The sequence below is a fragment of the Denticeps clupeoides genome, chromosome 20 (assembly GCF_900700375.1).
Source record: "Denticeps clupeoides chromosome 20, fDenClu1.1, whole genome shotgun sequence".
Lineage (NCBI taxonomy): Eukaryota > Metazoa > Chordata > Actinopteri > Clupeiformes > Denticipitidae > Denticeps > Denticeps clupeoides.
In genome coordinates, this window is record NC_041726.1 from 6,820,269 (window position 1) to 6,832,897 (window position 12,629).

Below are 12,629 nucleotides of genomic sequence, written 5' to 3' on the forward strand. Positions count from 1 at the left end.
CAAATAAAAAAAATATCTCCACAAGATTTGTAAACCATGAACTGATAAAAACGCAATTTAAACAATTTATTGTGTAATAGACTAGGCTCATTTGTGGGGTGTTACTGTTCATAAAAGAAAATAGTTGTAAATCAGGAAAAGTCCGTTTAAGTCAATTGAGAGTTAATAACTGATGCGCTTTCCTGGTTGGCTGATACGTGGCAATTGATTCTTTAGATCATTTTGCGCTGATTAATTCTATATACAGAACTTCTCTCATGCCCCACCCCCCCACCCCCCCACTCGTTCTGAAGCTGTAACTGAGTTGCCAGGTCTGCTTATTCTACGCCACTCTGGGATCACTTACATCATATAATATATAAAGTGCGTTATAAACACAGACAGTGCGCCTTTAGGTCGGATTAACGCAGGCGATTTTGAACGTGGCGTTCCCCGGGTCGACGTGACCGCGTCTGGGGACCGTCCTGTCTCTCCTTCATCTCGCGAGATCTGGCAACTGCGCTCCCCGGTGCGGCACAAACCGACCCGTCGGATCCGGTACCGGACGGGATCGGAGCGTCGACGCGCGGCCAACGTCCGTGAATCGGAGAGAGGACACATCCCGTTGAGGCCGGACAGGTAAGACAGAACCGGGGCCGCCGCGACCGGAACGTCCTGCACCAGGGTCGGCTGCAGCGTTTAACGGGGCATCAGCAAAACTCTGTTCTTCATGTAGATCTCATTAGAATATATAGGTATTGTTTGATCCCGACATATATTACAAGTATTTTATTCCGTGATGTTTTAGAATACATAATATTGATATATTTATTAATAGTTGATGTGTTATGTTTTCAGCCCTGCCCTCTCACCCCCCTGCAGGTTTGTCTCTCTGTCTGTCTGTAGAATGGCTGCCGACCTCCAGAACCCGACCCCAGGCTCCCTGAGCCGCAGGCAGCTGAAGACGTATGGCCGGATGGAGCCCAAGACACTGGGGGTTAGTGACCTCAACACTGAATTGTTCAATTTCGGGGTCCTGAAAGACCCAACGTCACCTCAGTGTCACACCCCGCACCCTGGACACCCCTACAGGGGATATAGGAGTTAGTTTAGTTGTCCCAGTGTCTACAGACTGTGTATTCTGCTCTTCTGCAGGTAGTCCAGGTCCTAATCGGCATCTTGACTCTGTGTCTGAGCGTGTCGGTGCTGATGGTGTACGAACTCACGCTCTACAGCTTCATATTCGAGATCATCCTGCTGCTGGTTGCTGTGGCACAGGTGTGTGTTGTCGTGTGTTTGTGTTTGTGTGTGTGTGTATTATCTCATCATTTCTGTTCATTTCCGCAGCTGATCGTGTCTGGACTCATCCTCATCTTCAGTGGCATCTGGCCTTCTCTGTCCTGGGTGAGTCTGACGGTTGAAGATCACCTCACACACATGCAAACACACACACACCACGCCACGCCTCTGCCGTCTGTCCGCAGGTGAAGGCCACGCTGGTGGTCCACTTGATCAGTCTGGGCTTCACCACGGCGGCGGTGGCCCTCCTGTCCCAGCACCTGCCCTACAGACAGGACACCTACCACTGCGATCACTGCAGGCAGCAGGAAATCGAAGTGGCCGTAAGCACCAGGGGTGGGGGCGTGTCCTATCAGGGCGGAGCCCTTCCCGCATCTCTTCTTAATCTTCTTTTTTTTTTATCTCTGCCCACTTCTACAGCAACAGCACTGCTTCAAAAAATGTACCTACACCGTGGAAAAAAACTGCAAAGTACATTTTCATTTTATTTCCAACCCTTTATATTATTCATTTTATTATGATATGTATAATATGGGGTTTCTGTGTCCATTAGTATGTGATCGATGGCCTCCTCAGCACCCTTCTTCTCTTCCTGGTGATCGAGCTGCTCATCTGCATCGCAGCCATCCTGGTGGGCGTCCGCATCCTGGTCATGGGCCGGGCGCAGGTGAGTGGTCACCGCTGGTTGCTCCGCCTCTCACAGCCGCGCCCTTCCGGAGCCACCGACGTCTCTCTCCTCTTCTCTCCGCAGCCTGGAGCTGTCCAGCCCGCCGTGGGTGTGGAGACGCTGGATGAAGTTGCCGAGGCCGCTGCTTCCCAGGTACAGAACAGTGACCTGGCTCCGGGGTGAAAGGTCACCTACCTGAACTAGTGGAAGTGTCTTTCCACCCTGAGAAGAGCAGAAAATTAGATTCTACTGACGTCTCTATGGCTTCAAATGAAATGATTTCAACATGCTGCCCGGTTTCAGGTGGAGGTGGTGGTCGCAGAGGTGGCGGAGGTGGAGCTTGAGGGCCCATTTGAGGGGAAGCTGACTCCGCCCATGGAGCCGCAGGTGGAGCCAGTGGAGGTTCGGCGCCTGGGCTGAGATGTGGCTGATAACGATGACGAGTTTAATGACGATTGGTTATCTGTAATCCGTCAAATGTCAACATTCTTAAGATTAATTTTTTTTTTTTTTAATGTCCAGGGGTTCGTTTCCAGACACACTGTGGTAACTGTCCTGTTTTTATATCATGTTTATTTATTCGTTTCTAATAAAAACGAGCTCCAGTGCAATATCACAGACACCGCGTTGAATGTTGTAGATTTACTTAACAAGCCAGAAGGAACAGGATTTAAATCACGTAACGTCAGAATCGAACTCGCGCTCGGACGGGTGCGATGCTGACGCCGCAGCGGCCGATCCCCGCCCGGCCCCGCCCCGCCCGGCCCCGCCCCGCCCAGCGCGAGCGAGCGAGCGCGCGCGCGCACCGGTACCGCATCCCAAAGCGCGCGCCCGCGTCTCCAATGCGGTAGACGGGCGGCTCGCGCACAGGCGCACTGACGCTGCGCGCCGGCAGGAGCCCCGAAAAGGAGACGCGGCGACGGATCCGAGGCGGAGAGGTAAGACCGATCGCATGCAGGCACGACGGCATTGGGGCGTGGGGCGTGGTGGTGGAGTCGCAGTGTCACCTTCCCACGATGACCCTCCTTGCTTGCTTTACTGCTCCTAAAAAAAAAAAGCAAAAAGAAGAGCACAACTTCACCAGATGTTTATCCAGAAACGCCTGGGCATCACCCTGTAAATGTCTTCTTATGTCTTCCTTATCTCCAGCCCTGAGTTCAGGCGTCGCTGTTGTCCTCATTCGCTGACGACACAAGATGGGCATCAACAGCCAGGACGCCATCCCACCGCCCGGCGGCCTGAGCCCCCAGCAGGTCCACTCCTTCCTTAGGGTGGAGCCGAAAACCCTGGGGGTGAGTGGACGATTATCGTCAATGGGCCACAACTAATCGTTGAACTTGAATAATGTGAGAGATGTGAGCTTTGCAAGGAGGTCAGCAAGGTCATGTTGTCCCCCAGGCCCTCCAGATCATCGTGGGAGTTCTGACCATGTGCCTCAGCGCGACGCTCCTGCAGATCTCCGAGCTCCACTTCGTCGTGGATATCATCGTGCTGCTGTTCATCGTGGCCGAGGTCAGGAAGGAGAGGGGTGGAGCTTCAGCGTTTGACATCGCTGTTCATTTACCTCTAAAGCCATATCGGAAGAATGTTGCCAGAACTGAAACCTCTTGAATTTGCCAAAATGCTCAACATGGTGGCCTCATAGGATTTCCACGTATCATTATTATTATTACTACTACTACTTAAGAGGCTACGCAGGAAACGTCATGTGGCCTTGTTCTTTTCACATTAAGACTTATTAATACCAACTAGTTTTTTTAGAATAGTTGAATTTTACTTTTTTTCTTCCTCTGTTTGTGGCGCCTCTTGGATGGATGTTGCCCTCAGAATTTGCCTGTATTGCCTTTAAGCAAGGTTCAATCCCACTTAATACCATTGTGTCCCTGAGTAGTAGGGTGGTAGCAGCCTAGTAGACGGTGACACACTCGCCTATGAACCAGAAGACAAGGCTCAAATCCCACTTACTACCATTGTGTCCATGAGCAAGACACTTAACCCTAAGTTGCTCCAGGGGGACTGTCCCTGTAACTACTGATTGTAAGTCACTCTGGATAAGGGCGTCTGATACATGCTGTAAATGTAAATGAAACCGATTTACTAGCATGAGTATGAGTATGAGTGTAGGATGCCCATGTTTAGGCAGGTCAAAAACCCAAACCTAGCCACACACAATGTGTGTCTCTGATATGTCTCAAAAAGAAGAAAGGACAAAGAGGACATCCGGTCACCCTAAATAACAACACAATAATAAAAAAAATAACTGCAGTGAATATCTGGTTGGTGAATTTTTTTTTTTCATTTATGTACGAATAGTAATGACCTCCAAAGTGGACACTAACATTAAACTTGGTGGGCGTGTCTGACGCGACTGCATTGGCCGGTACTTATATTTCTGCAGTTTGCAAGCGCCAGCCAATCATATCAGTTTGAGTAAGGCGCCAGCCAATCCCAATGTGGTCCCATAATCATCACACCCATAAATAAAGCATTAATGCAACATATAGCTGCCTACAAAGTTGCCACAAATTGTCCTGATATTCAAATAACCTGGTTGTTGGATTGGTTTTGGAAAGCCCCAATGTAGTGACATCAAACTTTGATGTCACTTCCTTACAGAAGTTTTGAAGTGTTGCAATGTCAGGCAGGGACCTTAACTCCATGTATTTGGTCCTGATTCTGCAGCTGATCGCGTCTGGGGCCGTCCTCATCCACACGGGCAGGTACCCCACGCTCTTCTGGGTAAGTCCTCATCGCCGTGGTCAACACACACCGTCCTTCACGGCAAGCTCATGTGTCCCAGTGTCTCTGTGTAGGTGAAGACCATGCTGGTGCTGCACCTGGTCAGCCTGGCCTTCACCACCGCCGCCCTGGGCCTCCTGTCCAGAAACCTTCCATACCGCCAGACCACCTACCACTGCGAGCACTGCCGACGCCTGGAGATCTTCTCAGTGGTGCGTTCCCTCCACCTTAATCGTACCTGGAAATCTTCTATTGTTTAGTTGGTCAAGTCTATTTTTTTCAATTTTCATCATGTAGATCTCTGAACTACATGATGTCAATATTCTCCTCTCCTGAACATTCTCCTCTCTCCCATGTTCAGCTGCTGATTGACGGCATTCTTGGGACCCTGGTTCTGTTTCTGCTGCTGGAACTCGTCATCTGCATCACAGCCATTTTATTTGGACTGGGGGTTCTGGCCAGAGGAGGAATCCAGGTCTGTACCTCACATAGACTTCTTGTCATTTTTGGAAAGTGAATAAGATGAAGATTGAGGTGGTTGTAGGAAGTACAGAGGATGAAGATCGGGGGGAAGGGGGTTGAGAAGGAAGGAAAATGTGGGCTGTGAGGATGATGAAGAGCATGAAGGGGATTGAAGGGATGTATTGGAAGTTGGGGGTTGAAGGATGATTAAAAGCAGTGATGGTGTGGGATCTGAGGATGCTGAAGAATGAGGATGATGTGGAAATTGAGGATGATAATGAGCATGAGGTTGTAGGAAGTGAGTATCATGAAGCGTGAGGATGATGTGGGAAGTGAGGATGTGGTTTGTAGGAAGTGAGGATGATTAAGTGTGAGGATGATGTGGGAAGTGAGGATGATAATGAGCATGAGGTTGTAGGAAGTGAGGATGATGAAGTGTGAGGATGATGTGGGAAGTGAGGATGATAATGAACATGAGGTTGTAGGAAGTGAGGATGATGAAGTGTGAGGATGATGTGGGAAGTGAGAATGATAATGAGCATGAGGTTGTAGGAAGTGAGGATGATGAAGCGTGAGGATGATGTGGGAAGTGAGGATGTGGTTTGTAGGAAGTGAGGATCATGAAGGTTGAGGATGATGTGGGAAGTGAGGATGATAATGAGCATGAGGTTGTAGGAAGTGAGGATCATGAAGCGTGAGGATGATGTGGAAATTGAGGATGATAATGAGTATGAGGTTGTAGGAAGTGAGGATCATGAAGCGTGAGGATGATAATGAGCATGTGGATTGTAGGGAGTAAGGATGCTGAAGAGTGAGGATGATGTGGAAATTGAGGATGATAATGAGTATGAGGTTGTAGGAAGTGAGGATGATGAAGTGTGAGGATGATAATGAGCATGTGGGTTGTATGAAGTGAGGATGATGAAGAGTGCAAATATGTGGGGTATGATGATGCTAAAGTTTCAGTTCTGTAGTTGTTCTTCAATGCCTCCACTGTATCTGTTGTTGTTTCTGGCCTCTTCAGATTGTTGGCATGAGTCAGCGACTGACCACGCCCCCCGTTCAGGTGCAGCCAGTCATTGTTCCCCCTGTCCAAGTGAGTTTAGTTAATGGTGGCATTTGCAGTTCTCACAGAGGAACGGAACTGTGACATGTTCTGTCTATCTGTCTCAGGTGGCGGTCGTGGTTTCTGAACCAGAACCTGTTCATCAGCCGGAGCCGGACACTGAGGAGGTTCACACACCCCCTACAGAAACCACAGAACCTCAGGTGGTACCCATAGAACCTCAGGTGATACCCATAGAACCTGAAGTGGTATCATTAGAGCCTCAAGTAGTACCACTAGAACCTCAGGTTGAAACTGCTGAACCTCAGGTGTTTCCAATAGAACCTGAGGTGGAGCTCATTAATCCACGACTGTGACGGCAGGATGGGAACTCTGATCTAGAGACAAGACAATGTCATCAGCACAGCCAATCATGTGTTGGATCGTGCCAAATGACCACACCCTCTTTCTGCGAAAACAGAACCCATCAAGCAACCAATCAACACTCTTTATTTTTTGTTTTTTCTTGTTTCTCTTCACCTGATTCTCCATGATTCTTCTGAAAAACGCAATCATCTGATGAACCGTTTTTTCACAGTGTTGTCGTTTGAATAGAATAGTATGTTTTTATATATTCCATTTTCACTATCACCTAAGCGGTGTCCGTCCTGAGGAACTCAAGAGAACTGAACTGATAGATCTTGTAATTATTTCCATCTTTTATGGGTGAACTGACTTAATGTCCATATCTGGACACTGTCCTTCTAAGCTGATTTCATATCAGTCCGGAGGGCCTTTGAAACCTAAGTCATCATTGGGGGAGAATATGGGGGAGGTACCCGATTATCATTACTGTTTTTCTGGATGAACATAGAATCCTGACCTTTGACCCCCGTCAGCTTCCACAAACTCCTGTGTTTCTTGTTAGTGTTCAGTTCATCTTACTTTTAGACTGGTTTACCTCTAGAGCATGTGTACAGGAAACTGACCAATCACATAACAGCAGAGCACAGGTGATGAAAACTGCAGTGAGCTGAAGTAGAGCTTGAAAGCACTGTAGAGCACTGTTATTTACTTATTTCTCATTTTATACTTTATACCATGTGGCACTTTTTCAAATCTTTTTTTCTGTTTGCGAGTGTGTGTTTTGGCACCGCCTGGTGACCCTGGTGATGAGCGGTGGTGCTAAATGGCGTCCGGGTGCTACAAGGTCTCATGTGTCCGCCTGAAACAACAGATACAAATAAAGCATCAACAAAGCGCATCGGCATGCTCGTGTTTTTCTCTTTTTTATTTCGTCCCTCAGCTCTGATTGCCACATCTAAGAGATGAAAAGCGGTTAGAATGTAATAATGGCTGCTTAATCCTGCGCCGTGTGTGTCTTTTGTTTCACACCTAAAGCTTTTCCATCCTTGCATTGTGTATAGAAAACAAAGTGTAGCAGTATAATACTGGGTGTAACTAAACACTTAGTTTAGTGTGCGCACACACAAACACACACTTAAAAAAAACAAAAAAAAAAACACTATATAGCTCTTGCAGCGTCATTTTGGCCCAATAAAAGCTGACTGAATCAAACCAAGTGAAGTTTTTACAGAGGCACCTGAAGGCTCCAAAAGGTTCACAAGAGAAGCTCCTAGAGCATTAACACCTCAACTGGTCTAATGTTCAAACGGGCATCTCAGGATAAATGGAATTTTATTTGCATTGTTAAAAACATATTTAACAACCAGTATGCAACACAATGCAACGTTTATTGTCAGAATTAAATTCAAATGCAGCATTATGACCAGGAAGAGTGTTTGAATAGCAATTATAAAAGACATTTAAAAAGTAATCATAAAAGTGAAAAATGCTAAGACAAAGATATTATGCGGATATTTACGAGTTTAACCATGTAAACTGTAAAACAATGTGGGTAAACAGTATGAGATATGCGTTAGGGTCTGATTATGTGTTCACTATACAGTAAGTGCATTATATTATGTTCTATTATGGGTGTACAATTGTATGATACACATAATAATGAAAGTGTGTTTGTGTCCATCCATCAGCATGTTCAGGAACTCACACTTTGAATGGGTGTTCCACTACTGAACAGAATAATTATGGCTCTTTAATGAAAGGCAGTTTGATTAATTATTCCTCAATGTTGCCTTTGTTCTGGCCTCTGACGCAAAACCCCCTTTCTAAAGATAGAACCGCACTGTGCGGGTCTGCTTTTGGTACTTGTTAACGTTCATGGGAAAGTGCTGGAATGCGCGGACAGATTTTTCTCACACGTTTTTACTGGTCAGCGGATGTCCAACAAACACACGCGCTGAGATTGAGTCCAGATCAGAGAACTCAAAGTGGTTGAGAGACAAGCATGGAAAGATTAGATTAGATTTGAGAATATATATTTTTCCCAGCATACTCCAGAAGTGAACAGGGTGGTAGTAGCCTAGCGGGTTACACACTCGCCAATGAACCAGAAGACCCATGTTCAAATCCCACTTACCACCATTGTGTCCCTGAGCAAGACACTTAACCCTAAGTTGCTCCAGGGGGGGACTGTCCCTGTAACTACTGATTGTAATTCACTCTGGATAAGGACGTCTGATAAATGCAGTAAATGTAAATGTAAAGTGTGTAATTAAGTGCAGTGTGTGTGCAGTGTGTGCACAATGGGGACCACAGGTGGTTGTGATTGGTTGTGTGTGGGACCTAAACCCAAGCAGTCCCTGTGGGACCCCTTCATCTCAATTCAAGCTTCACCATCTCAGAAATCTACCCATTTTTTTCCTGCAGAGCCGTCAACCAGTGAATGCCATGAGTGTGTATCTGTGAGCGTATATGTGGATGTTTTTGGTCCGTACGTAAAGCTCCAGTGTTTGGTTACACCCTCTATTGTGCCACTGGACTTCGCTTGGCATGCTTTTATTATTTCCTTGCTCCACGCTGTGTCTCCAGCCCATTAATCACGATGCTAATGGAGTCTCCAGCGCAAAATCACAGCGCCGCTTATCGTTCTCGAGGTCTGACGGGGTTCACCAATCTGACAGGGTATTTGTCCTGGCTGATAGTGCTGCCAGAACATTCAGCACCTATTGATAGCAGATCTGAGGAGCCCATTCAGATGCTTGTGTCAAAAAAAAAAAAAACAAGTTTTGTTAATCTAATATTTCATTCATTTTTTAAAAATAAGCATCCCTAATTGTGTCTTTTTTCCCGCTGGTTTCAACAGCTTAAAATGCTACCAATATTTCCGTTAAATTAAAATGTCTGTTCACGATGCTGCGTTGCCTGTAATATACCAAGGAAAAGTTTGTAAAGAATTGCGGAATCTGTAAATCTCAAACAAGATTCTGGTCAAACCAAACTTTTTTTTTAAATGGCCACGTTTTGGAGGAGGCCAGCACCAATCACCTGCCCACCACAAGATGCAGGTTCTTCAGGTTTGAGGGAATATGGCATCTGCTGGCCTTGATCCTTGACTTTGCTTTGGGACTTTTTTTGTTGTTGTCATGCATTAGAGACACCCTCCAGCACCCTCCTACGTGCTCCTATCTCAGCTCTGTCCATCTCTCAGATCCTCCAGCACAGATCAACTGTTACTGGGGATTCGGAAAGCATTCATATAGACCAGGGGTCACCAACCCTGGTCCTGGAGGGCACCAGACCTGTTCCACCACACCTCATTCAGCTCAAGAATTGGGTAGGACCAGGGACATTTAAATAGGGACGTTTTGGACATTTTAAAGCTCTTATAGCTCTTAACACCTTCATCTAGAATTTGAACACAAATTCATATTAATAAATTTAAATACCTTACATACACATTAAAGATGATTTTTTTTTATTTGGGTTACAAAACATGGTAAATCCATGAAAAAAATGCATTACAGCATTAATACTCACACTGGGAGTTAAAAACTCCCCCCAACTCATTTACATAAAAAAACAACAGAAGAAAGTACAATAGTGTTACATGAGAGAGGTTACACACACGTCTGAGTACCAGTCCAGTCGTCTGGATGTGCTGGTTTTTTTAAATCCAGGAGATGAATCTGATGAGAACCGATGACCAAAACGCTGCCCACCAATAAATAATAACACATCGCAGCTTTATGAAAACTGTACACTTATATCCAACAAAGCCCATTCTGGAGCGCTGGTCACCTACAGGGACACAAAAAAGTAGAAATAAATAGAAATAAATGCTGTTTTCAATTAATAATTCAAACTGTCCCTCATTAAATACTTGAGTTACAGACAAGGCCTTTGATTGATCTGAGGGAGACGTGTCACATGACAGCCATAATTGGCTAAAGGTCACTTTCACTTCATCATCGTTCAGATGGTTTCAGTGTTCTGATTAGAGATGAGCACCTTGTTGTTAAAGGATTTTGCAAATGCTGATAGGGTTCAGAGGTCATCACTTGCCTCTCTCTCCATCCAATCCCCTCACCTCCGCAACCCTCATCCCCGACTCCCGTTCATGAAAAACGTGACCTCCCTGCCTCTCCTCCCATTAAAGCTCCAGCAATCACTTTATGATTTCCACAAACAAGGCAGGGTGTGATCCGATCGGCAGCCGCTGGTACAAAAACAAATACATCAATATCAAGTGGCAACAAAAGAGCGCGGCTGCCATTATTCTGCCGTTTGTCTCGCGGCCCGAAAGGTCAAGAGACTCGAGAGGCCAAGGCCTTCATTACTTAACCTACAGCAGAAAACCTACAGAGTGCACGCGCTCGACATTGCTACCGTAAATGCTGCGCGTATGTAGCATTTTGGACTTCCAATGACAGTAGCGTCTCATTAACATCTCAGTTGTTGCTCAAGGTAATTCTCGGGTCTGTCGTGTAAGGAGGATCGTTTTGTATTGTTTCCCTGGAACTCATTCTTGTCTGGGACTGTCTGAAGCTGTTTCTCCCCAGCAATTTCATTGAAAAACCTATTAATGATCGGCCGTTATTATTCGTGGATTTTTCCCAAGCTTTGTTTGCTCGGGATAACGCTGGATTTGAAGAGTCCGACAGCAACAATGGTGCGAGGCTTTGCGGGCCGCGCCGCTTGACATCGCCTTTATTTGGACTCCTGGAGTGGAATAGACATGTGGTTTTTGGACCATTGTTGTCCTTCGGGTCATTGTTCCGGCTGAATAAAAACGATTTACGCAGTCGCTGCCACGCCTTCACTGCGGCCGGCGTGACTCAGACGCGTTGCTTTCGCATTGCTCAGTATGTTTGAAGGATTGGACCATGCAAGTTTGCAAGTTCGAGAACATCCTCTGGAGGACTTTGGGGTTATGGACTGAACCACAATAGAAGACCAGAAGTTCACACTGCCGTGTTGATACGTACCCGTTCTGAACGTTCAGCTCAGGGGTTGACCACGTACATGCCTGTTTTGTTCCTCTTAGGTCTGTCTGGTCCATCATCCTCCTGGAAGACACATCAGATGCAGGTTGGCTATGGCTGAAGGAGCGCATTAAAGATCTAAAGACACGTGCTGCTTGTTCTAGTCTAAGACTGAATGCTCGGGGTCAGTCTCACGACTCTTACCCCGGTCTTGAGTGTGTGTGGAGTGGCTGGCGAATGTGTGATGTAGGTGGGGGTGGGGCTGGGCATTGGCTGCGGGTACACCGTCTCCACTCTGGGCGGAGGTTGCCGGTCTGGCTCGCAACACCACCGCACAAGCTGAGGAGGAATTTCGTTAGAGCACCAAAAGCTGTTGGAACCGAAGGTACGAATGAACAAAGGTCCATGAAAACCTCTGATTAGTGTATAAATGTAAACATTTCCTCACCAACATGATGATGATGATGATGGCAAGCAGGAGGATGATCGCTACCAGAACTAGCAGGGCAATGCCCCATCCAGGCACCCAGTCAATCCAGTACGGAGGATGCTGGGAGAGGGTGGTGGTCACTGTAGTGCTGATGTTGGGTCTGAGGATGTTCTGGGTTTTGGGTCTGCTGTGGGTGGTGGACTGGTGGTGGCTGGTGGCCGTCACTGGAACACTGGACGGGGCATCATGGTGGGCCGCGGAGGACTCGTAGCCGCTGGAGTCTGTTGAGCTGAACGGGTGGGGTGGAGCTGAGGTGTCGTGCCTGCTGCTGGTCTTGTGTTCAGGCAAATCTGAGGTGTGAGCAGGCATGTGACTGCTGAGGGGTCTTCCTGTTGGGTCACTTGTTGGGTCACTGGTGAGGGGACTGGATTTTGTCACTTTTGTTGTGGGGGACGTTATGCTGGACCTGATGGGATGAGTGGCTGTTGGGAAATGGCTGGATCTGGTGATGAGGTTGGTTGTCTCTGGGATGGTCGTGGTGTAGTATGCAGGGGTGGAGAAATCTGTGAAAGCGGGCGGAGTCTTGATATTACAAGTAGCTTTATTTTTGGAACATAAACGTAGGCTGATGAGTCCGTACCTTCTGTGTAATCGGCGTTAATC

The 12,629-nt window shown here is 46.9% G+C and overlaps 2 protein-coding genes across 4 annotated transcripts; both read left to right on the top strand.

The window, feature by feature from the left end:
* Positions 1–339: 339 nt before the first annotated feature.
* On the top strand, positions 340–2,389 carry LOC114770325 (uncharacterized). Of its 3 annotated transcripts, none has more exons than XM_028964148.1 (9): positions 340–618; positions 838–976; positions 1,135–1,257; positions 1,327–1,383; positions 1,464–1,601; positions 1,699–1,749; positions 1,832–1,945; positions 2,030–2,098; positions 2,249–2,389. In XM_028964148.1, exons 2-9 carry the CDS (start codon positions 887–889, stop codon positions 2,363–2,365), a joined length of 759 nt encoding a protein of 252 aa, XP_028819981.1. In that variant the 5' UTR covers positions 340–618; positions 838–886; the 3' UTR covers positions 2,366–2,389. The 3 variants fall into 3 exon arrangements, with proteins under 3 accessions (XP_028819981.1, XP_028819982.1, XP_028819980.1); XM_028964149.1 differs by having other exon boundaries at positions 862–976; XM_028964147.1 differs by having other exon boundaries at positions 342–618; positions 886–976.
* Positions 2,390–2,748: 359 nt separating this feature from the next.
* Positions 2,749–7,461, top strand: LOC114770324 (uncharacterized). The gene is made up of 8 exons (XM_028964146.1): positions 2,749–2,883; positions 3,095–3,237; positions 3,344–3,457; positions 4,628–4,684; positions 4,759–4,896; positions 5,046–5,159; positions 6,171–6,242; positions 6,320–7,461. The coding sequence occupies exons 2-8, from the start codon at positions 3,142–3,144 to the stop codon at positions 6,566–6,568; spliced, it is 840 nt and encodes a 279-aa protein (XP_028819979.1). The 5' UTR covers positions 2,749–2,883; positions 3,095–3,141; the 3' UTR covers positions 6,569–7,461.
* The last annotated feature ends 5,168 nt before the right edge of the window (positions 7,462–12,629 follow it).

What these genes read in the sequence shown, in the direction of transcription:
- LOC114770324 (XM_028964146.1), top strand. Translation starts at nt 3,142, where the DNA reads ATGGGCATCAACAGCCAGGACGCCATCCCACCGCCCGGCGGCCTGAGC. An exon ending in TGGAGCCGAAAACCCTGGGG is followed by an intron (nt 3,238 to 3,343) that starts GTGAGTGGACGA and finishes GTTGTCCCCCAG; the next exon opens with GCCCTCCAGATCATCGTGGG. An exon ending in TGCTGTTCATCGTGGCCGAG is followed by an intron (nt 3,458 to 4,627) that starts GTCAGGAAGGAG and finishes CTGATTCTGCAG; the next exon opens with CTGATCGCGTCTGGGGCCGT.
- LOC114770325 (XM_028964148.1), top strand. Translation starts at nt 887, where the DNA reads ATGGCTGCCGACCTCCAGAACCCGACCCCAGGCTCCCTGAGCCGCAGG. An exon ending in TGCTGGTTGCTGTGGCACAG is followed by an intron (nt 1,258 to 1,326) that starts GTGTGTGTTGTC and finishes TCATTTCCGCAG; the next exon opens with CTGATCGTGTCTGGACTCAT. An exon ending in AGCAGGAAATCGAAGTGGCC is followed by an intron (nt 1,602 to 1,698) that starts GTAAGCACCAGG and finishes CCACTTCTACAG; the next exon opens with CAACAGCACTGCTTCAAAAA.